Below are 25,771 nucleotides of genomic sequence, written 5' to 3' on the forward strand. Positions count from 1 at the left end.
ACACCTGCAGTGGCGCTTATGGCTGGCCTCTAGGGGCAAGCTACGTAGTACTGCTTTAAATGTTTTATATATAACAAAAAACTGCAAAACTGCATCTGAACTTCAACATTGTTTTCCATTTTGTCAGTCGGAGTACCTTAAATATATAAATCAGACTTTCCCCAAATACTTGATAATTGTTTGGATGACTACTGTATACTTCCTCTTCTTCAGTAAACGTATTTTAAAGTAATGTTTCTCTTACTCGAGTAAATATTTAGGCTGCTCTTCCCGCCTTTGTTCGAGCGAGTGCATATCAAAGGCTGCAGTGGTAACATTAGTCCATAACACACTAAATCAGTATCAGATTTCCCCAAAGTAAAGTATTCGGGAGTGTTTCGGGTAATAGGTCACATGTATGTAGGTCAAAAAGCCACGATTGGTTAATGTGTAAACGCGCTGATGTGAAGTGGCAGATGCGGGCTGAGCTGCGCGGGGGGTTTGTGCTCGGCCACCGTCGCCAAAGTCCAAACATGGAAACCTAAGCCACTGGGAAAGGGCTTGTTTTGTCTGCCATGGGACCGCCTAAAGCCACAAGTCACCGGGTCGCTATTAGGACCACCTCTGGATCGTGTCAAACTAAAGGCAATCGAAGACCAGCAGCCGTTTATAATATGAAGCTCATGAAATTAAACAGAAGTAGACGTTCGACGGACAATCTGAAGCGAGATCAAAATGTCTGGAATTGGACATTTTGTTTGTGTGCAGGGCAGAAATGGTGATTCAGGGGTGTCCAGACATTTTTCATTCAAGTGGAATTTAGTTATTCTAGACACAAGGATTGGTTCGTGTTGTGGCTTCAATCAAAGGTTTAAAGATTTTTCACATATTTGTTATTAGTGGAGTACGAGTAAAATTTAATTGAGCTTCCGGACATCGCCAAATAGCACAACTGTATTAATATCTAAGACAATAAGTCTACTTTTCACACTTCTTCTGGACGTCCTTATCAAGATTGTCCAGAAGAGGCTAATGTGTGAAAAGAGCGTAAGTGAGCTGCCACAGGTATTAAACTCAGAACCAACACTGTCTGGATAGGCTTTTATGCACGTTTTTTTTTTTCAACCGTGAATTACAAATGCAGTCAGAGCCGATTAAAAAAAAACTGATAAAAAAAAAAAAAGTCCCCACCTGGCTTTAACTAACTGTTCTGATCTGGATTTGCTGCAGTTGGTCAGGTCTCGGTTCAGCAACACTATAAGCTCAAAGAATGAGATCAGCTGTTCACCTGAACCATCTGAAAGACCAGGTTATTCCATCAATTGATTTCTTCTTCCCCGATGGCACTGGCATATTCCAAGATGACAATGCCAGGAGTCATTGTGAAAGAGTGGTTCAGGGAGCATCATTTTCACACATAGACTGGCCACCAGGTCTAGATCTTTACCCCACTGAGAATCTTTGGGATGTGCTAGAGAAGGCTTTGCACAGTGGTCACTCTCTCCCATCATCAATACAAGATATAGATAAAAGCAACACTGGATCTTTTGACATTAGAGAAGCTTATTGAATCAATGCCACCTTTTTTTGTGTGACTGCAGAGGCTATGAAAATTCTCCCCGTCAAAACTATAGTTATAGTCTTTATTTTTCCAAGAAAAAATATCTTGTGTATATTTATAGTATGGCTGTCAATCGATTAATTTTTTTAATCGTGATTAATCGTACTTGTGAAATGCTGCTGTAAAAAAAATTCTAATTATTATTTTCATTTTGAATACTTGTCTAACATAAAACACATACATTTAAAGCACTTGATTACTGATTACTGCACATTTCATTAACCAAATATTCACAGTTTCATATTTATGGGAAAAGCCCAACAGTTTATAACCGGGATCTCTTCAGATTGAGTTTTAGAGACATTTTTTTTTGGTGCTGAACATTTTGGACCTAATCTGCAAACTTTTAGGTTGAAAAGTAGAGGAAAAGGACTAAATTTAAATATTTTTGTTGAAATAGGATAATTAGACAAGCCTTTTTGATGCATAAGTCGCTCTTTGTCACTTTTGTTTACTTAAAGTACCTCATCGTGTGAAAAGATTGGAGACTCCAGGCTTACAATATGTAGTTAATGCAAGTGCTTTGTCTTTCAGGTCATGTGTGGCTCAGGTACAGGAGTGCGTTTGGTCAAAACATATGATGCGATTAATTATTTTTCCGATTAATGAGTGATTCATTTTGACAACCCTAATATATTGTTGCTTTTTATTTACTGTAGAATAGGCCCGCAGCCTCTTTTGCAGTGTCCTCTCTATGCAGAATTTTGCACAGGTCACTCCAAAAATGTAGAAGCGGCCCTGTATGCAGTAACTCCATAAGAAGTATTGCTGCAGCTCTGGTCTCGGTCTGTCCAAACACAATTCTTCACCCAATTGTCTTGGTTCAGTATGTTGAAACTGGCACAGATTTGTAACCCCGCAAGGAAACCACTAATTTACCCCACTGTTTTTACAGAAACTCAACATCGAAAGTCCCGGCCATGACTAAGCTCGTCGTAAAACACAGGATGGATTGCTTCAGACGTGTCCCGAGCCCAAAAATAGCTGGTTTTGGAGTAGTTTGCAGTTGCAAAAGAGGGGGAAATCTGAGCGGACCGTGGGCTCCGGTGGGCGAACATTAATGAGTCATGGAAGCCAGATATTTCGCCACAAAGAAATGTTTATTGTTTGGATGGAGATGTGTTTCATGTGGTTTCCCAAGTAGCCTTAATTTCGAAAGAAAATGTTATTTTAGTGGAACGAAACGAAATGTGCAAATTTAGTCGACTATATCAATAAAACATTTCGTTAACCAACAGCAGGGGCGGACTGGCCATATATCCTGGAAGAGCACAGAAGGGCCACCGGTCCCGCCTTAACCGAGCTTTACCCAAATCTAAAAGCTAAAAAGAAAAGCATCAAAAATAGCGACAAAAAAGTGGATGAAAACAAAACAAAAATGTGCCGGAAAAGCAACAAAAAATGTGATGAAAAGTCAACAAAAACACGACAACAAAGAAACAAAAAAGTGACAAAAAGCCACAAAAAAGTAATGAAAAAACAACAAAAATATGACACAAAATGCGGCGACTTGACAAAAAGTTTCAATCACTTTTGTAGGTTTCAGCTTTCAAATGAGGCGTTACATTGTTGCTCTCCAGTCGAGAAGCTTTAAGATTTGGGTAAAGCCGAACTGGAGAAAATGCGCTCCGTTAAGGCGGGTGGTAAGTGGCACATTTACCCTAATTTGGGCCAGGGCTGTTTTTCAGTCCCAGTCTGCCTCACCAACAGTGTTACCATAAATAGTTGGCAAGAACCAGACTTACGAAGAAGGACGAAAAAAAGGCCACACGTTGTACTGGCTTTAGCTTTGTTTACAGCAATGTTTCAATAAGCTTCTCTTATGTCAAAAGGTCTTGTATTGATGATGGAGGAGTGTGACCACTGTGCTAAGCCTTCTCCTGCACATCCCAAAGATTCCCAATGGGGTTCAGATCTGGACTCTGTGGCGGTCAATCCATGTGTGAAAATTATGTTTCCCTGAACCGCTCTTTCACAATATGAGCCCGATGAATCCTGGCTTTGTCATCCCATTGATGGAATAACCTGGTCATTCAGGATGTTCAGCTGATCTCATTCTTTGGGTTCATAGTGTTGCTGAACCTAGGTAGTCTTCAGGTAGTAGTCAGGTTCATTTGCAATTCAATCTTTTTGGATTTTTTCTGGTTTTGACATAATTTAGTCCAATTTAGGTACATTTTTGACACTATTTTGACACAGTTAAGTCCTGATTTGACTTTCATTGCTGCCATGAATTGTTAAAGGTGTGAAAAGTCTGAGAACTACTGCATAGAGTTAGACAGTCTGGTACCGCTTTGTACGACTGGATTACAAGATGAGGAGAAAACCAGTCAGAGAAATGTGTGCGCTCCTGTTCATTTTCTTCAGTACGAGTGGAGTCAGCTGGAGATCATTACCAAATCCAGTAGCAGGGCAAAAAATATATATCTACTCTTTCTAAAACAAGCTGAGGCACTGGTTGAAGGATGGGGACAAATACAAAAAGATACAAATAGTAGTCAAAGAAACTGCTTTACACCAGAGGTTCATGTTTTTTTATGTGATCGATGCTGTGGGACATCTGCAGCCCATTATAGATCCATCCTTCCTGCACTGAGGAAACACAGCTCTTGTTATTGCTCTGAGGTCGGCTCCTCTGTCTGCGTTGCTTCATCATCACGCATCAATACAGCGCTGCAGCGTCTTTCCATGGAGGGCCATGGTGTGATTTGGTCCTTGGCTCGTGCTAAACGTTTGTGCCGTCAATTGCTGGACCTCATTGAGCAACTGTAATATAAAGATGGTCCATGGTGTTGGCATGAACAGAGCTGCACAATAGTGTCATCAAAACCACGAAATATTCTGGGACTAGTGCTGCATTTCATAATAATAGACTAGTGGAGATTTTCAAATGTGAAATAATGGAGTTATCATTTTTGTAAAACAATGTGTGGATGTTAATGCCAGTAGTTATTATTCTATTATTCTGTGGACATTAGGCCTCATTCATGTAGACTGTTGATATAAACTGTTGGCATTCACACATTTTGTGAATGTTCTTCTGTTAATAAATCAGTAATAAGGACGATTGAACACAAAAATCTTCTGCTTTAGAATATCCCGGTAATGAGCACTGTCCCCCAGTGGCTCGGATGGTAGAGCGAGTCGTCCTATAATCGAAAGGTTGAAAGTTTGAATCCTTGTTACTGCAGGTGCAGTCTACTGTTGTGTCCTTGGGCAAGACATTTCACTCACTTTGCCTGTATATGAATGCAGTGTGGGAGTGCTTGGTGGTGGGGCTGGAGGCGCAGATTGGAAGCCTCGCTTTCATCTGTCTACCCGAGGACAGCTGTGGCTTCAACTGTAGCTTACCACAACTGAGTTTGGAGTGCTTTGAAAAACCTGTCAACACAGACTTGTAAAGCTCATTAATAAGCCATTATTCATTGGTTCTTATGAATAATTCTTATGATTAATTATTGTAGAAAACATTTATTAAAAATAATAATGTTTTGGTTTTATATAGCTCTTTTCTGGACACTCAAAGACGCTTTACACTCCATTATTCATTCACTATTGTAGCCACAGCTGCCCTAGGGTAGACTGACAGAAGCGAGGCTGCCAGTCTGCACTATCGGCCCCTCCGACCACCACCAACCACTCACTCACTACATTCACCCAGGCTTCCTGCTGCTCCCAAACAGTCTCCCATCCAAGTACCAACCAGGCCCTTCCCTGCTTAGCTTCCGAGATCTGACGGGGTCAGGCAGAGCAAAGCCTGTGTGGGGGTAAAGTAAAGGGCCCAGTGTTTGCTGGTTCTCCACAAAATGGCAGATTTTCATTGATAGAATAAATGGTCATTGTCATTAACAGTATATAGTGCTTTTCCTCCTACATTAGGCACTCAAGAGCTTTACATTAACGAACCTCTCACCAAATCACTCTCTCAATCATACATCAGTGTCAGACACTGGAGGCAAAGGGGGTGAAGTGTCTTGCACAAGGACACGACAGCGTGCACCTGCAGGATTTGAACCACCTTATGTCCTGTCACAAGACTGAGCGCCGTTAAAACTAAAGACCACACATCCTTCTCATATTGTGCAGCCCTCCTCATGCTGGGACACCGGTCTCGAGTTGCTGAATCTCGACTGATCTGTGGAGGCTCAGAGGTAAGTGGTGGCTTCGCGGCTCTCCTTCTCTCGCGCCTGGGCCACGGCCACGTTGATGCACTGCAGCCACTCCTCGGCGTGTTTCTCGTCCTGGGCTTTGAGCACGTACGTCTTGCTGTCGGTGAAGATCTCGAAGGCCCGCGGCAGGCCCCTGTCCCGGCGCTTCCTCGCCACCACCTTAATGAAAACAACAGAATGGCAAATAAATATAAAATATCCATAAAACATCCTTAGAATTAGCAGTTCAGGATTTAATACCACAAGTGATCTGAGCATATTTCATGTAAGATATACATAAATGCATCAAAAAAACAATGATACATGAAAATAACCAGGAATGTTCCGCAGTGTGGCTAAATTTATGTCTTAAGTCAATGCTACTCAAGTCCCAGAGAATGTAACACACAGCTAAGACCTTCTGACAGAAATCCAGTAACAACGGTAAAAAAAATTCCACAAATGAAATTAGATTCGATATTTTTCAAACGGCTCAAGAGGTTTGGTAAGTAGAGAAGCTGTTTTGGAAATGTGTGGTTTGGCACTTGAAATTTATGACTGCAGTGGTATGATCCGCGTGTCCCGGATGGTATTAGTAAAACCCCACGTGGAACAAGATAACATTGAAAAACAGGCTTCGATATTAAACCAGTTACCATTACCTTGACGCTCTGGACCTTGCTCAGCTCAATGGGAATGTCATCCATCTCGTCTTTCTGCGAAAATATATAAAACACAGTTGAAGAGTCTGAAAACAGCTACGTGCAGTAGAGCTGTGGTTCGGCTTTGGGAAAAACCATCGCGACCCAAAGAAGAGTCTTTATTCTAAGCTTTTCTTTTGAAGCAGTACCAAGTAACTCCTGCCCCTAGAGGCCATAAGCACCACTGCAGGTGTCGTAGCATGTTACGTTTTTTCACTCATTAATTGTCCGTGAGGGTAAATACTACGCTGACAGAAAAGTCAAAGGGAGAGAGGGATATTGTGCATCCAATTACACAATGGGGATAATTTTTTTCACTCAAACTTGGCTGTAAATACTGTTTAAGTGGCGCTAGCCCACAGTTAGCTTTGCCCGTTAGCCTGTTAGCTGCAAGGGTGGTTTTCAGGCCAGAGACACCAGGGGGAGATGAAAGACCCCCAAATCATCCCATTAACAATTGTATAATCCTGAAAATGTGATGAAAATTGATGTTTTACTCACACTGATCTTACACAGATTTTTAGAAACTAGAAGGTATTGGCTTTCAAATGAAGTATCACACTCAAGTAAAAAGTATTGACCCGATCAATTACTTCAGTAAAACAGTACTTGGATATGTTGCTTGAGTACTGTGAGTAACTGAGGCTGATTTATTTTCAATGACGCCATAAACTGTGTGAAACAAAACATAAAATCATGTGGAAATCGTGATAATTACAAAGAAAGTTCCAAGAAAATGGCAGAAAATACAGAATAACAAAACTGCTTAAAGATATACTTAGTGGAAAAAGTATTATTTTTACTCAAGTAAGAAATATATCATTATAATTTTACTCAAGTCAAAGTAAAAAGTACTGTATGATAAAACTACTCTAAGAACATAGAACTCTAAGTACATGCACTTGAGTAAATGTAGTTACTACCCGCCCTGGATCACACTAACATATCGGCTGTAAGCTCTCCTGTCAACATGCTTTGATATTTACCGATACTGTAACTCTAACCCTAAGCCTAACTCGGTTTTGTACATTTTCAGTCGACGAATGTTGATAGAAATGTTCCCTGGCAAAGGCCCACAGCCCACTGCAAATGGTTCAGGGATCCCCCAGTTGAGAACCACCACAATAGAGAAAACTTTTGCTTGTAAATATTTAACCTTCTCAGATCTGTTTCAGTGCCATAATAAAAAAGATTAAGTCACTTCTTCTCAATCAAATCCACACAAAAAATTCACAAGCCAAAACTATTTAGATGTTGATGTAATTTCCCACTTTATTCTATCTATCTCCCATCAACTACTGCAAGATTCTTCCAACCTCCACCCCATCTTCACCGCAGCAGCAGAACCATCAGCCTCTCCATCTTCTTCCCACTGTATGCTTTGGCAGTGCTGTTTTCCCATGTAACCTATACTATTAAGCGGTGGTGATATGTCCTCTGAAACTAATCCACATTATTCCCATCACATCGCTGACCTCTCTACTTGCCAGGGTCAAAGCACTAGAGCTTTTCCTTTGTTCATCTAAGGCCATCCTGAATGTAGTGTTGGCAAAGACACGACTCCAGTGTGCCAAATAACCTATACATGATCCCCCACAGGCACTTATGATATCTAATGTATCATTTCAATGCTTTTTCTTCAGTGTTACCTTTGTCTGAACCCCTCACTAAAAGAACAGCTCTATCCCGGCGCTCCCCGGGGGCATTACAGTGATCGGCACATCCGGGTTCTGCCCACAAATAGGGCTTTTGAGCAGTCATTTACTGTATGTGAGACATGCATTCGGCTGTGTGGAGAAGTGTTTCACAACCAGGGTGCAGGGACCTCTGGAGGTCGCCAGCACTTGGCAGGGAGCGCTTGTAATTATTCCAGGTTTAAAAAGTAATAGATAAATAAGCTCAAAGATTTCTGTTTCCTGGATTATCTTGTGTAACAGATGAAATAGATGTACTGTAATAATGTCCTCTGCATTTTTGAAGTCCATAAACCATCACCAAACCTATTCTGAGCGGGACTGCACTCTCAAATTCCATTTATTATAGCGCCATTGATTTGTTTGCATGCCGTTTGCTAAAAATTAAAGCTTGCATTTTCCATTTAAAGATGTATCAGGCAAAATCAATTATATTGAGCTGTAAACCAAGTTGTAACGTTGTTCAAAAACATAACCTGTAGTGGTATTTCAAGTCATTCATTTGAGTAATATTCTTCACTTTGGTTGTTTCTTCTACTTTTGACATGCTTTGATCTGCACTTCCTGGTAGAGGTCGATTAACATATAACGGTGTAATATATAGGTGCTCGTCATATAATTAGAGTATCGTAAAAAAAAAAGTTCATGTATTTCTGTAATTCAACTTAACCCTTTAATGTTACTCCCTACACCTTTTTTGTATTTTCTAAGCATTTAAAAACATTTTTTTTTACAGAGCTCTGAGTTACCGGCCTTGAACCAGTCCAAACCTGATCTACCCCAGCACAAACCAGTCCAGCTAGACCTGATCTAAACCGGGTCGAAAACCAATCAAAACCTCCTCTAAACCAGTCAAAACAAGCATAAACCAGTCCAAATCTGGTCTAAACCAGTCTAAACCTGGCCTAAACTGGTCCAAACCTGATCTAAACCAGCACAAACCAGTCCAGCCAGACCTTATCTAAACTTGCTCCCAACCAATCAAAACCTCCTCTAAACCAGTCAAAACCAGCATAAACCAGTCCACACCTGGCCTAAAGTGGTCCAAACCAGGTCTAAACCAGTGTAAAACTGCTCTAAACCGGTCCAAACCAGTCCAATACTGCTCTAAACGGGTACAAACTAGGTCGGAACCGGCCCAAACCTGCTCTAAACCAGCATAAACCAGTCCAAACTATTCCAACCCCAACCTATACTAGTCCAAACTGGATATTTTGAGTATAACAAACTTGGTAGCGAAAGGCAGTACTAAAGCAGTACTAAGTAACTCTTGCCCCTAGAGGCCCTAAACGCCACTGCAGGTGTCGTAGCATACTGCTCTGACAGAAAAGGCGAAGGGAGAGAGGGATATTGTACATCCAATATCCATCCATATGTAAAGCCTTTGTTTGTAAATGTCAAATATCAATACTGTGGTGCCCAAAAGCCAAACCTATGCCTATGTCTACTTCAACAGATGTTTTAGTTTTAGTTGCTGTGTCAGGGGTTCTTGAACGAGCGCACAAAGCTTGGGGTCCACTAGTCAACACTAAAATGGCTGGGGAACACTTTTCAACCACATGTTCCCAACTTTTGCCGCTGTAACCACAAAACAATAACTGGAACTGCGACGACTGACCACATCCTCCCAGCGTTGTCCATCTGTGTGTCAGACGACTAAAACTCAGCCTGCACTGAAAGAGCATTGTTTTGTTTATCGGAACACCAAAACTTTGACAAAAACTTACCTCGTCTGCGATCGATTCGCTTTCTACTGGCTTGTTTGTTCTCCCACGTAAATAAACACCATGTAAAATCGCTCCTATTCCCCCTTTCCCATCAGAGGCCTTTGCCAAAAGCGGTCAGAATCTGGTCTTTGTTTAGCGCTGTGCGTCTGGTCTCAGTTAAAGGGGAACATTTGGTTAGGGCACAACAAAGCGGCGCTCAGAAACAAAAGCCAAGCTGTCCTATTATCATCTGTAATCCCTGGAACCATACACTCTGTAGTAGTCAGAGGTGGGTAGTACTGCAGTATACATGACCTTGATTTCCTTTTTTTAGTATTTGTGCTATTTTGGGTAGATTTGAGTAGATGACTAAAGCCTTGCATTGACCTATGAAAATATGTAACAAGAATCATTTAATCATTATAATTTAAGACAGCAGATTATTTAGCAAGATTGTTGTTGTGAAAATGTTAGGTGACACATTATCCATATTGCAAGAAGCCACAATATCGCAAAATCATCAAGGTTTTCCATCTGACAGATTTCCCATTTTTTTTGCCAACACAGCCTAAAACAAAATGTATGGTAACTGAAAAATATGCAAAAGTCCAGTTTTAGTCACAATTTTCCTAATCTAGTTCCATTTTAGTCTCATTTGCTAAAAAAAAAAAAAAAGAAAGTAGCTTACAACTTATTTCTTTTGTAAATATAATGGAATGTACTGTGTTGAAATGTTCAAGTGATATATGTTATTACAATGTTCAAAACTGTTTAGTGGCATGATATTGGCTAGGAGTGTGCCGGTTAAATTTAGCAACTGTTGCAACTTTGTCTGAGCCTCTACATAAAGATACAGACGGCAACGCGTCACACAAAGGGCCGTGGCCGAGGTGAGGGGGACGAAAACCTCTCATTGGAATCACTCTTTTCACTATTATTAGCTGTTTTCTGGTGGACTATGAACATAGTTATCACACACCAATAAAGTCAAGCCAAAATCGGGTCCAAAGCTGTATGTTTTCACATCAAATTGTTCGTTAGAATCGGAAAATGGAACTTGTTGCTAACGTTAGTATAGCCTGGCCAGCCAGCCAATCATTTCCCGATTTTCCCACTATCAGTCCACTCACAGACCAGGAGGCGGGAGCTCATCCACCAAGAGACAGAAGCGGTCACCGAACTCTACCAAAACATTAAAGGGATATTTCAGGATTTTTGACATAGGGCCTCATTTCCTAGTTATTCAGAGTGTTGTTGGTACCTGGAGATATTTTTTGTGTGGAATTCATGCAGTTCTTATTTTGAAGAGTTTCGGGGCGCTAGGCTAGTGCAAGGCTAGCGCATTTCTACGATGTCCGCTAGCCTGCATTAAAAACAGTCTGACCTGCTCCACAGTGCACCTGAGGCAAATCACTTATAACACCAGACTAACCATATACATGTCTGTGACGAAACTCTTCAAACATAAGAACTGCATGAACTACAAAACAAATATCTCCAGAAATTAGCAACACTCTGGATAACTAGGAAATGAGGCCTTATGTCAAAAATCCTGAAATATCCCTTTAAAGATGGCGTGCATGGCTACTAATGCAGTTTTTTTCTGCTCTTTCGTCTGTTTTAAATAAGAATATGCGCAGGCAGAAATGAATGTTTACTGAAAACGTTGCCTGCAGCTTGTTCCTGCGTCATGTACAGCGTTTCTCTAATTGGTTGATGCCGTCTGTCAACCATGCCCACCAGGAAATCGCTGAGATCAGGCTCAATCCCTGACAACATATCTTTGAAAAAGCATATAGTTTGGCAGGCCAGTCAAACGTAGCATATTTAGCATGAAGCTAATGTAGCTTCTTGGTTAGCATCGTCTGTTTTATAAGTATTAATGGGAATTTGAATCACTTTGCTCCGCTCCACATCTCTGCATCTTTAGTACAAAAACATATTCACAAATCAGCATTTGTTAAAGTAATGGTAGAGTTCATTTTTTGCTTTGTTTTCCACCCACTGGCTGCTTGAACATGTTCGGGCAATTTCAAGAATGCTGTCTATATCGTTATGTGCATACTGTGGAAATCAGAAATTTCACATCGTTTTAAGTCATATGTGACACTAAAACATGAATCAGACTTGTACGTCCAGTTACACAGTGCAAGTATTTTCACCAAATACTTTTTTACTCCTAGTTGAGTAACTATTTGGGTCAACACGGAAATCAATTTGAAGTAACATCACTGTTGCTTGAGTGAATATTTTGGCTGCTCAACCCGGCGCTGGGAGAAGTTGGCCATCACACACAAAAACATTTCTAAACAAGCTGCCAGTGTTGTGACTCAGGAGGTATTCAACTTGTGGCTTCTGCACACACAAAAAAAAGTCTATTGTTTGGTAGTAAAAATGAAGATAATAGGAAAATCCACTCTTCGGGCATTGTCCTTGTGTTTGCTACTTGTGTATTTGTAAATGGGATCTGCTTCGACTTATTGTGGTGGGGAGGGTGACTCATGCGTTGGCCTTGGGAGTCCCCCCACACAGACCGGGCTCAGCTCACCACGGATTCTCCAGATGACATCGCATTTCCACTAGTTTCATTGTTGTTGCAACAGAGATAGTTTTACTGAGGAGCAGTTTTTAAAGGACAGACGAGGGGCAGTGCGGTCCCAGGTTAGGTCTAAGTTACATTGTGCAAGTTTGAAGAGTTTTGAAGTGGACGTATCATGTATCAAGTGCGGCTCATTGATATGTCATGTTTTATAATTCAGATTGTGTGTGTGAAAAGCACTCTGTATGAGTAAAGACAGCTCTTAGTTTTGAGCATCTTATGTTGCTTGGAGAAAGAGGAGAAAGCAGAAAGAGGAATCAACTAGGCCTGTCACATCAACAACGTGATATATAGGAAACTGCAACGATAAACAATATTATTGAAGACCTAAAACTTAAAAATGACCATAAAGCTCTGTTCGAAAAGTACTTGATCTTAAAATATCCCACAATGAACATGAATTACAATGAGCCACAGCTTAATTTGTGTAAAATAAGTATTACATATATGTTTTATCTGTCATTTATTGAACGTTAAGTCGAAATATATTGATTACAGTGACAGGCCTAGAATCAATAAGATGATTGAGTGCTGAACAGCTCAGATCGGGTCCGGTGAAAGTCTATGAGCTTGGAAAATGAGGAGAACCAGAGGCGCCGATTTATGATTTTCCCAGTAGGTGCCCAGTCAAAAAAAAAAAAGACGGGGTCAGAATCGATAGCACAAACTCGTCTTTATAAGCCGGGCGCTCTACCTATAGAGCTAAATGAGCCGAGCAACACACCGCCACACATGCATTAATGTAATAGATCGCCCCACACTTACATGTTCACAGAAAAGGAAGTGACGGCTCGCGATTTACAGGTTGTATTTCTTGAATCATTTTGTAATTAGGGCAAATTCGCCTGGGTGCACGAAGATTTGAGTGGGTTCTCGAGCCCCGCAGCACCCACGGGATCGGTGACTATGAAGAGGACACTTCTGGGTTCTACAATATCTACTACACCAGTGGTCCCCAACCACTGGGCTGGGGACCGGTACCGGGCCGTGACGTATTTGCTACCGGGCCGCAGAGAAACGGGACCAAAAAAAAAAAAGAAGAAGCATTTTCTCCTGTTTTTCTTTGGCCTCCACACGGCAATTACCGTATTTTCCGGACTATAAGCCGCACTAGCCATAAAATGCCTAATGGGATCCTGTTGCCCGGTCCGCAGCAGGAAAAAGGTTGGGGACCCCTGTACTACACAACAAAATCCATCAAATTCAGATCGAAGCACTTTCTTGTAGCAAGAAGAAACAACCTAGTATACAGGAATCCTCAAATGTGTGTGGTTAAAGCTAAATACAGGTATGTTTTTGATGAAGGAACGTTGAGACAGGATTAAAAGCTACATTTTGCGTGGTTTGTCTCCTCATCGGAAATCAACTATTTCACTACAACTGATTTCTAGACCCTGAGGGAGATATATAGTGTCCCCTTAGATGTGTCTATCATTCTCTTCTTCTGTAAATCTCTCTTCCTGCCAAGGCCTAGTCACCAAAGTGGATCCATTCAGTCAACCTTTGATCTCATGAGACTCATTTGTCTCTGTCTTCCCAACTTACAGATTTGCCTCCTTTGCGGAAGAGCAGCTGGTTTCCGGCCAGAGTGAAATAGCGCGTCTTCCAGCGCTTGATGAATCTCCATCTGATCTGCTTCTCCTTCAGCTTCCCTTCAATCAGAGGCTGTCCGTCCTGGTTCACCACTGAAAGGAAAAATGTAGGACAGGATGTTAAATGAGCCGTAGCTCCGCAGTCAGATGCATTTGTAAATGAAATAAACTATCTTCATTTATACTTAATTCCATAGTCCACATTATCCTTGTTTGGCTTGTCAACATGTAATCAATGGTAGCTGAAAATCATTTTGGATAAGTAGTAGTAGAAAAAGTCTCTTAGGAAACCCTTTGGGTGACTTGCGTCATGCAAAAACCACTATAAAAATTAGATTATACCACTGTGTCTATTGGAGTAATGGCTGCTGTTGTTCATTTACCAGATGTTTTGTGTAATGGTCAGCATTTATCCAGACATGTAAGACTGTTTTTTTCTAATCATAGCTCTTTTACAGTGCAAGGGAAGCAATGCTCTATTTGCACTCATCAGTGAACAAGACTGTTTGAAAATGAGTCTTCATGTATTTCTGAGCAGGCGTTTCTGCTCATGAGCTTCAATTAACAGTTTGTGGGAGGCCGGATAGAAGGTTTATGCACAACTGCAGCCTCTGGAGGGTCCTACACCTTGATGTTCAGGAGACTCCAGAGGCACCAGCAGCTTCAAATACCGGTTTGATGCTTTGTTGCAGCTGATGTGTTTGTCTGGCAGAAACCGTCCTCATTGTGCCTTTATCTGCACAAACCCGTGTGTGCTCTGAATCAGCCACAAATCTCTTAAAGGGACTATAAGGAGTTTAGAAATGTTAACATTATGTGTTTTCCTCCCCCTACATGTTCCAGCAATGTCCTAATGTGTAGAATGAGCCCAGACCTATTCACCACAACTGCCTCTAAAATCCTGCAGTCACTCAAAAAGGTGTTAATTCGGGTCCGAAGTGCAATATAGAAGTTGCAGTTACTCAAGGCCTGAGATGGCAGTAGTAGAGTAGTAGAGTATAAAATCACAAACTTGCATCTAGCCCCAGTACGATGATTACGCTTAATCTTTCCTGAAATATCAAAGTTTCTCATACCTAGTCCAAGGCATTCAACTATTTTACGCTTTTCATCAGCAGAGAGATCCTTTTTCTTTCCCATATTGCTTGAAAATGGTGGTCTGCTTAATAATGTGGAACGTCCTTTTTCAGTAGTTTTTCCCTTAACTGGGCTTTACCTGAAAACTAATCATCCCAGGTCTCTGAGATTAATGTCAGTGATTCAAAGAGCCCCAAGACACGATACCATCCATGAGTTTCATTGAAAAACTTTTTTTTTTTCTCTTACCTTTATGACTCTGAAATACCATTTGCATAATAATTTGGAATGCACAGTATGTTTGAATGTACTTTTAGAATAAGGTATTTCTGAGATTTCCCTTTTTCAGCTTCAGTGGCATTAAAGATGCATTATGTAACTTTTTATGCGGAAAAAGAAAGTTGATATTGACCCAGCGAGTTGCATAATGCACCTTTAAGTGGTCCTCAATGATATTGTTTATCGCAATATTTTCCACCTTCAATATATCTAAATTGAATTTTGTTATCATGACAGGCCTATCTTTATATGTATGTTGCCTACCAATGCCCTGGACGTGACGACATTGTGATTACTCTTATACTCATAGAATATTGTGTTATGTTTGTGTATATTATCATTCATTTACTTTTATTTCATCATGAATATGCGATGCAATAACTCATATGTTAAGCAATTGTGTAAATGTTTAACACGGCTCTTTAATCAACTTTTACTTACATTACACATTAAACAAACACTGGGCCTCATGACACGCAATGATCATTATAAAGTCATTAGAAAATTCTCCCTTGAACCTTGCACTTCACAGCGATGAAAATAAAAAGTGAAAGCTACGAGAGTGAAACCAAATCTGTTAAACACTCTGGGTGATATAACATGACAACACTTCACTATACAGGCACATGAGGCTCAAATACAATCAGAGACTTGGCCTTTATACAGGCACAAGTCTCTACCCTCCGCATTCTTCACTGTTTCTCAAGACATTTGTTCAACATTACATGCAAATGCAGGTCAGACTAGCGGACACCGACTTCTCCCGTGATGCAGGCTTGTGCCAGGCCAGTGAACAAAGGCATCTTGTTTCTCCGGTGCGCGCTGGGATTGAGAGGGGACTCCTGCAAAGAGCCCGCGCCGGCTGATTGGAAACACACTCTTTGTTTTTGCGAGCGCGAGTAAATAATACACTTGACCGATGCGCTTCCCACGCTTTCATCCACTTCCAAGCGCGCACAGACGCATCTTATCTGCGGGTTTACGAGGATTTCCGACACGAAACAGAGCGGGGTTGTGTTCGCGGCAGTGACTAAGCTCTGAGTAGTTTGCTGAGTGAGTGCGGATGTGAGGCCAGGCAGTAAAAAGTGAGTCAGTCAATGGGTATTAGCGTGTGATAAATACGTTTGTGATGCAAGAGGGAGGATGCAAACGAATTTAAAGCAGGAAACTGGGATAAGGGAAACTTTATTGTACCTAAAGTGACATTAGAGCATTTGACCCGTTGTTGATTGCTTCATCTATTTTGGTCAAAGCATTCATCCAGGAAACATTCATCCATTCAAAGATTAATAAATGATAAATTAAAGGGATATTTCAGGATTATTGATATAGGGCCTCATCTCCTAGTTATCTAGAGTGCTGTTGATTTGTGGAGTTTTTTTTTATTTGTATTTTTTTAATTCATCCATCCATCCATCCATCCATCCATCCATCCATCCATTTTCTTCCGCTTTATCCGGGGCCGGGTCGCGGGGGCAGCAGTCTCAGCACAGAGCATTAAAGATGCATTATGTAACTTTTTATGCGGAAAAAGAAAGTTGATATTGACCCAGCGAGTTGCATAATGCACCTTTAAGTGGTCCTCAATGATATTGTTTATCACAATATTTTCCAGCTTCAATATATCGAACCTTGAATTTTGTTATCATGACAGGCCTATCTTTATATTTATGCCCAGACTTCCAGGTCCACACACACCTCCTCCAGCTGTTCTGGGCGGACCCCGAGGCGACACCCTGCGAAGGAAACTCATTTCGGCCACTTGTATTCGCGATCTTGTCCTTTCGGTCATTACCCAAATCTCATGACCATAGGTGAGAGTGGGAACGTAGATCGATCGGTAAATCGAGAGCTTTGCCCCGACTCAGCTCCCTCTTCACCACAATAGACCGATACAGCGACCGCATCACTGCTGACGCCGCACCGATCCGTCTGTCGATCTCATACTCCATCCGCCCCTCACTCGTGAACAAGACCCCGAGATACTTGAGGTAAGGACCCCCCACCGACATTTTTAATTCATGCAGTCTTTTATTAGAAGAGCTTTGTGGTGCTAGGCTAGTGCTAGGCTAGCGCATGTCTATGGTAAATAGTAGCCTGCATTAAAAACCTCTTCAAAATCATTCAAACGTGGCCATATAACAAACTACTGTAGATCCGGTAACCGAGCAGATCACTCCGCCGCTGCGTAGCTTACAACCAGGAAGCGGATGCTGCTCAGAAAAAAGTTACTTTAAATGCAAAATGGTTATATTTAAAAGATTATTCAGTCAACACAGACATTTATATGGGTAGTCTGGTGTTATAAGTGATTTGCCTCAGGTGCACTGTGCTTGACTGTTTTCAACGCAGGCTACTAGTTACCATAGACATGCACTAGCCTACCACTAGCCTAGCACCACTAAACTCTTCAAATATAAGGACTGCATGAATAACAAAAAAAATATATCTCTCCAGAAATCAACAACACTCTGGATAACTAGGAAATGAGACCCTATGTCAAAAAATCCTGAAATATCCCTTTAACTCTTAAATCAACATGAACAAGTCACTACTTAACCTCTTAACCTCTTAACCTCCGCCTTAACCAAGTGTTTTCTCCAGTTCAGCTTTAACCAAATCTACAAAACTTATCTAAACAGATAATTTTCCTTGCATTGTCTTCATTTTTAAAACCTTGTCCATTGCTTTTGTCACATTGTAGTCCTTTGTTTTTGTGGCTTCTTTGGTGCATTTTCATCCTCGTTTTTGTCTCTTTTTTTTTGTACATACATTTTTATAAAGTGCTACCATGTATTTTTGTGGACTCTAAAGCTAATCTAATCATAATTGTAGTCGTAGGAAGACTGTTATTAGAAATGTTTCGAAATCAATAGGTGAGAACATGCAAACCACACAAAGTAGAGACCCAACAGTTCCAGGAGGAGGGGATGACCTTTTGTCTGTAAAAAAAAAAACATCTAACTGACTTGTCTTGTTAATGTGGTGAGTATTTGTCTTTTTAGTGCAGAAATAACTGTATGATCCAGTCTGGTCCAGTCTGGTTCCTTTGAAGGAGACACCTGGAAGAAGGACGTGCTCCGGCCTGAGGCACCGGCGCCTCCTCACCGCCTCCTCACAGACTCACTGACGTCAAACCACCACTGGAGCTGGAGATGTAAACAACCATCCATCAAATCCTCACCACAGACTTTAAAATGTCTTCAAATGTTCTGTCAGGGGCTGAAACTTCAATGTCAGTGATAGCTTTTTAATAAATGAAGCCCAGTCAGAAACAGCTGCTCAGCCAAAAGGTCAGACGTCAAAGCAAATAGGGAAAATGTTCACTTTGTATGAGTCAGAATCGCTCACTGTATTTACCGACTGTCCGTAGTAATAGCTTTAGAATGACAAGTCGATCAATATGACAAATATATCCTCTGTCAGTAATAAATGGTTTAACCCCCTGAGGAGTGACAGTAATACAGTATGTATCTTTGGACGTACTCGACTGATCTATGGCAGACCTCAATGTGTTATTTTGACGGTGATTCATGTGTTGAACACCAAACAAGATTAATTTGGTGATTACAGTGTTGAGCATTGCATTTAGCTTTATATCTGAATCTAAGCACCGTATTTTCCGGACTATAACTCACACTTTTTTCATAGTTTGTCTGTGGGTGTGACTTATACTCAGGTGTGACTTATATATCAAAATATCTAACTTCACGCTTGTTATTTTCACCCTGACATCCGCTAGAGGGCGCTCTAGGCTTGTGTACCAGTATCTGCTACTCCTGTATGGTTGTACAGTGACAAAGAAAACACACACTTACTTACTTACTGTACCACTGAACATTTAAAAAACGGTAAAGTGCGGTGAGAGCGAGAAACTTGTGAGGGACTGGCGTAAAGCAGAGGTTAGTCTTACTGCAATGAGGAATACAAAAAAGCTAATCACGAGCCAAAAATCTAAATGGCTACAGCTAGAAGAACGAGATTCCAAATGGGTGCTTGAACAACGTGCTGCCGGGAGAGGCTTGTCAATGATGCAGTTACGCCTCCATGACCAGATCGTTGCCAAGGCTGGTGCGATTTATACTCCGGAGCGACTTATAGTTCGGAAAATACGGTATTAGCGGTGTGCAATATATATATAACCCCAGAAATCACTTAACCAACAACTCAGTATAATGTATTGAGCATTTATGGTGCAAAACATTTAAAATCTACTTCAATGACATTAGTTTGATACTGTATTTTGTGTCCATATCACACATCCCGTCAGACCTTAGAAGCTTAGCAGGGAAGGGCCTGGTCGGTACTTGGATGGGAGACCATTTGGAAACACCAGGAAGCCTGGGTGAATGTAGTGAGTGAGTGGTTGGTGGTGGTCGAAGGGGCCGATGGTGCAGACTGGTTACATCAGTGTACCCCAGGGCAGTTGTGGCTACAATAGTAGCATACCACCACCAAGTATGGAGTGAATGAATAGTGCAATGTAAAGTGTCTTTGAGTGTCCAGAAAAGCGCTAGATGCATTATTATTTTGGTATTTGGCTTTATTCCACTAAAGTATGCTGTTTTCAAGAAAAATACATCAAATGCAAATGTAAATGTAAAACGTATTGTCGCCAAATCATCTTGCGACTTCAGTTTCTTGTGACCCGAACTTTGGAAACCACTGGTCTACAAGGCAATATTGATTGAAATTGCTGTTTGGAAGATACTCAAATTTAGAATATCGAGTTTATCTCCAATGTCAAGAAATGACAATGAGAAAAACATGGGAGAAAATTGGGAAAATGTGGAAAGTGTTTGTTCTGGCCTTTTGTAGCCTATTCAGGACAATTATATCTTTGAGCCACAAAGCAATGTAATTTTAGATGTCTGAGCCTGACAGCATATTTTGGGATACTTCTGGTGGTTTGCATAAATATTGCTTCATCATTGTAATCGAGAAAGTCCCCAAAATATTGAGATACTCGTTTTGGTCAATATTGTCTAGCCCTACTAAGTATCTTCAAGATCAAAAAGTCATGTATGCAAATCTGTCCCAGGGCAGCTGCAGCCAGGAGTGGACTGTGAGTGCATTTCAGTGATTCTCAGAAGTTTTCTCTCGGGGACCTCTGTCTTAAAAAGTACCTGGCGGCAAACCTTCAAAGCCGTTGCAGATGGAAGTCCCTCTTGTTCTGGGCAGTATTACGTTTACTCCGCGGCCCTGCAGCCAGGGATCGTATCGATGCTTTGTAGTCATGGCAACTGCACGTTTTGAACTGCTCCAAACACTAACCCTGAATATGACCTTAATGTACATCCCTGACTTTCATCTTTTATCTTGCTGCCGTTAGCCTGAAGTGCTGCTTTTAGCATTAGGACGTTTAGTTTGAGAATCACTGCACTATTGTAGAAAATTCAATAAAACAAAAGCATGTGAAGCTCCTAAACCTCAAGCGGCTGGAGGGTCCTGGGTTCGATTCCAACCAGGACGGGGCCTTTCTGCGTGGAGTTTGTATGTTCTCCCTGTGTCTGCGTAAACAAATATGGCAGCATTAGGAAGGAGGTAGTGATAAAATTAAGAAGCACAAAAGACACTCCTGGACCAGACTAATCCTGCCTCTTACAGTAATCCCTGACTAAAGCTTATTTTAATTTTGATAGTGGTACTTTAAAGGTGCACTATGCAACTTTTTAGGTGAAAAAAAAATCTCAACATTTGCGCACATTTGACCTTTTAAGGATCAATAGGATCAATTGTTTCTGGGGGTTTGAACCAGAAATGGGCCAGAAACCCCAAAACAATTGATTCTGGAGCATCATAAAGGCCACTGTGAGGGAAGGCAATGGTGCCATGCTGCACCCATAACGCTACTGAGTCACTAAAAGGTCAAATCCATGCAAATATTAAGTCTTTTTTCCCACATAAAAAGTTACACAGTGCACCTTTAACCTTTTGGTGTACAATACATTTTTGATACCTGATCAGAGAGTTAGGGTTAGGTTTAGGGTCAGGGGTTAGGGTTATGTGATGTACGTTGTGTTTCACTCACACAGATCTTCAGAGCCGGTGCTGGCCCTTCTGGGGCCCCAAGCAAAAATCCACACAGGGGCCCGACAGTTCGCATCCCATGGTTGTTCAACAAAGAGCAAATCCATTTACGATCAAAAACAGTTCCACTGTTCCACAGGGCAGGGCAGAAGTGGAACATAAGTTTGGTTTGGGAACCACTGATTAGAAACTGACTGAAATCTGCACTTGATGGTCATTTCTGTCTGACCACTGGGAAATTGGCCTGTGAGTAACCCGTTTCAGACTGTGCACATTCAGAGAACCGGAGTTACTGTAAGTAACTGCGTACATGAATGAAGAACCGTGTGGATTCAACTCATCTTTGAGACAAATAGGCCCGTAACAGCACGTTGATTAATCAGTGTAACAATACCATAGTTTGACTGAGATGTGGGGCCCTTGCGGCTGCGGGGGCCCTAAGCAACTTGCATAATTTGCCTACAGGAAAAACCGGCTCTGCAGATCTTACATATATTTTTAGAAATTAGAAGTTTTTGACTCTCAAATGAGATATCACACTGGCATAAGCTCTCCTGTCAATACGATTTGAGATTTGGATATGCATAATTACTAACCCCAACTCATTTATTTGCCAAGTCACTTCCTTTAATGCTGTGCCGGCCTAAAACTTGGTCTCTAAAGATACCTGGCAAGGCATGTTTATTTGGATATCAGTAGCACCTAATTTTCAATACCATGCTGATATCGTTTAAAGGTACCCAGCCCTATCCCTGACTGTAATAACCATATTCCTGTCTACACCATGCTGCTTTAACAGTAAAAGCACAAGTGGAAACACAAGCCACACATCAACATGATCAACCCCAAAACAACAAACTCATTATGCACTCACGTCAGCCGCGGATGAAGCCATTATGACGTGGGAATCTGAACCAAACCATTAGCTCGTGCTGCTGAGACTTGCACACTTACAGTTCAAACACATTCCTGCAGTTACGGCCAACGGTGCATCATAAAGCGCCGCGACTTTCACAACAACCGGCTCCACCTCAGTTTTTAATATGGAAAATACCAAACCTGCCTCTCATTAAACGCAGAAGTCTAACAACGAGGTTTCAGACCCGGCAGCCTCCTTTTATGTTTGAACAAATGGAGATTCCTGTTTCATTGTTCTCTTCAAACATCGCTGCATATTTATTTATTTCATTGTAATTGTAATGTTCCAGCCTTTGTTCAAACTCACAACCAATTAGGAGAGCAAAGAAACACCTTTTGTCGGCTCCCGAAAGTCCCGTTTTCCTGAATACCTCACAACAAAATGCTAACTCGTAGGCTTAATAAGGCAGTTTCTTAACGCCATTTACTGAACTGCCTCCGGATACACGATCGGTGAGTGAGTTATAGAAATCGGCCGCCCTCCAAACCTCACAAGTTTCCACATTTAATGGTTTTGGCTGATGAGCGTTGCCAGCGTACATCTGTGGTGAGTAGCAGGTACGGTAATAAAAACAGACCGTCCAAAGCAAATATTTGTTTTAGAAAATGAGCCTGTATATGGAAGCCCACACACAAGCGGATTGCAGATGGGTTTATGTCTTGTAGATAAGATTAAACCTTTGGATATTTGTCATAAGGTGACTGGGTAAGTGCAGTATCATTGTCGATAAAAAAAAATGTGTGCTCACTTTTTTTGAGATTACATTTGAAGAATTAGGAAGTTGAAAATGTGTTTGGAAAGATAGTACGGTGGCCCCGAGGTGCAAGTCACAAACAGAGCACTAAAATGCAAAAGCAGAAGTGGAACTGACAAAAGCTAGACTACTGTAACGGCTTGTTCACTGGCCTCTCTAAACGAGCTGCTAGATTTGCAGTACATCCAGAACGCTGCTGCTCGAGTCCTGACAAGAACTAGGAAATACGATCATATTAGTCCAGTGCTCCGGTCTCTGCACTGGCTTCCTGTCAGTCAGAGAATAACATTTGAAACAGCTCTGCTTGTTACAAGTCTTTTCATAGTTTAGCACCAAAGTACATCTCTGACATGTTAGAGCCGTATGAACCATCTCGGGCCCTGAGAACTTCCGGGAGGGGTCTCCTGGTGGTTCCCAGAGTCAGGACTAAACACGGCGAGGCTGTGTTTCAGTTTCATGCAGCTAAAATCTGGAACAGTCTTCACGAGGATGTGAGACAGGCCTCAACTCTGACGATGTTCAAATCCAGGCTGAAAACAGATATTTTTGCCCGTGCATATGACAACTGAAAGTATTTTATCTGCACTCTTACCTTTTGCTGTAATTGATTCATTTTATGTTGATGTTTTTATTGATTTTATTCCTTTTCTTGTCATTTTGTGCAACTGTGAAGCACTTTGAATTGCCTTGTGTATGAATTGTGCTCTACAAATAAACTTGCCTTGCCTTGAAACGCAAAAACAAAAGAGGAAAGGCAAAAACAAAAGCTGAAACCCAAAAATGATCCATCCATCCATTTTCTTCCACTTGTCCGTTGCCGGGTCGTGGGGGCAGCTGTTAGAGCTGCCCGAATCACATTGCACCAGCCCCTATGGCTCCTCCTGCAGGTGGTGGGTCCATTGAAGGACGGCCTCATGATTCAAACCAGGCCTGTTGGTCTCTCATAAGGGGCTTCTGAACCGCTCTTTGTCTGACCCGTCACTTAGGACCTGTTTGCCATGGGAGACCCTACCAGGGGCACGAACAACAGAGCTCCCAGGATCATTCAGGCTCAAACCCCTCCCAGGAGGGGCCAAAACCTAGAGGAAGCTCAAAAACATCTTCAGTGTTTTGCGTTTTAGTGCTCTGTTTGTGACTTGCACCGTAAAATGGGAACGAGTTATGACCACAACAAACAATATCAAAATCACAGAGTATAATTAAACCAACATTCAAGCAAATCTACCAGAGAAACGGGGGAAGTAAAGTACTGCATCAGCACAAAACTTCACCAAATGTACACAGCTGGCGGATAAGTACTTTCTGTGCTGTTTGGTGGAGGACACTGGGTTCACGTTGACAAGAGCCTGTCGCCCCGAGGCTCAAGGTCATCCAGAGGTCGCTCATTTAACACTGGGATGGAGCAAAACTCTCACAATTACATGTTACACGACTACTCAAATGTTTGAACTAGCGCTTTAGACTGGACGTACAGGGATGACAACTTTTTGTGCGTGTTTTGGGCTGTTGTTAATCATCTCATAGAGCCCCGTCTTCAAACTGTGCAAAAGGAGGGACATTACCTTTCCTCAGGACGGTTTAAATACAGAACGGTGTGAACGGTGTGTGTTAAGCATGTCGATGAACTAATGTGCAGACGGCGATGATCAGAGGATGAGAGCGAACACTTATTATTGTTCACAATGACACTTCCTCCAGTGACTATTGTGGCTTAATCTGACTGTCACAAGCTCATACAGCCTGTCAGCCTTCATCAAAATTCCAAATACTTATCGGCTTATAGAGAGTAATTAGTTGAAATTGTTTCAATAGTTGAGAGTGTTCTGACCTACCACCTCACAGCCTGGTACAATCACATGACAGAACAAAAAATAAACAGGGCGGTGTGGATGGGCTCTAAGATTGTGGGGAGACCTCAGAGACCTTTGAGTGACAAGGAGAGGACACTGACTAAAGCTCGAGCGATTGCCTCTGACTCTGCTCACCCTCTGAACCCTCAGTTTGAGGTTCTGAACTCTCGGAGGCGATACAGAGTTCCACTGGCTAAAAAGACTGTGCTTAAGAAATCTTTTGTCCCCTGTGGTGTGGGATTTCTGACGGGACGGCACGGTCGTACAGCGGTTAGTGCTTGTGATTCACAGCTAGAAGGTCTGGGTTCGATTCCCACCAGGACAGGGCCTTTCTGTGTGGAGTTTGTATGTTCTCCCCGTGTCAGCGTTGTTTTCCCCCGGGTACTCTGGTTTCCCCTACCACTAAAAACACTAAAAGCGCATGGGGACAACAGATCAGAAATCAGTCAAAGGCTACAATCCGGTGTGGCTTGTTCATTAACATGCACTGTCCCGACCAAATAAACCTTTTTTTTTTTTAAACAAAGCAGCGACCAATGGAATATTTTTTCTGTTTTATTATTCTATGTTTCATTTTTTTTCTACTGGCCATGTATTGTCCCTCGTCTTGTGTTTTTATGTGTCAGTGAGCCAAAGATGAATACCCCGGGAGACAATAGAATTCTAGTCTAATTCTAAATACTAATAGAAACTATTTTCTTTTGAAACTGAGTAAAACTAACTACAACATTATAAATGATTAAAATGTGACTAAACCTAAAAGAATTTTCATCCAAAAGACAGACTAAAACTAAGAGTGCTGCCAACAACAACACTGACACT

General features: G+C 41.6%; 1 protein-coding gene across 2 annotated transcripts in view; it reads right to left on the reverse strand.

Annotated features, from left to right (window-relative positions):
- Positions 1–5,526: 5,526 nt before the first annotated feature.
- Positions 5,527–25,771, reverse strand: part of veph1 (ventricular zone expressed PH domain-containing 1) — an 89,314-nt gene continuing 69,069 nt past the window's right edge. For both annotated transcript variants that reach the window (XM_079573963.1, XM_079573962.1), the window contains exons 14-16: positions 13,994–14,133; positions 6,411–6,464; positions 5,527–5,928 (exon numbers count right to left, since the gene is read on the reverse strand). In XM_079573963.1, coding sequence (XP_079430089.1) covers positions 5,746–5,928; positions 6,411–6,464; positions 13,994–14,133 — 377 coding nt within the window. In that variant the 3' untranslated portion in view covers positions 5,527–5,745. The remainder of the gene's footprint in view (positions 5,929–6,410; positions 6,465–13,993; positions 14,134–25,771) is intronic.

Source organism: Gobius niger (assembly GCF_951799975.1).
Source record: "Gobius niger genome assembly, chromosome: 1".
NCBI classification, from domain to species: domain Eukaryota; kingdom Metazoa; phylum Chordata; class Actinopteri; order Gobiiformes; family Gobiidae; genus Gobius; species Gobius niger.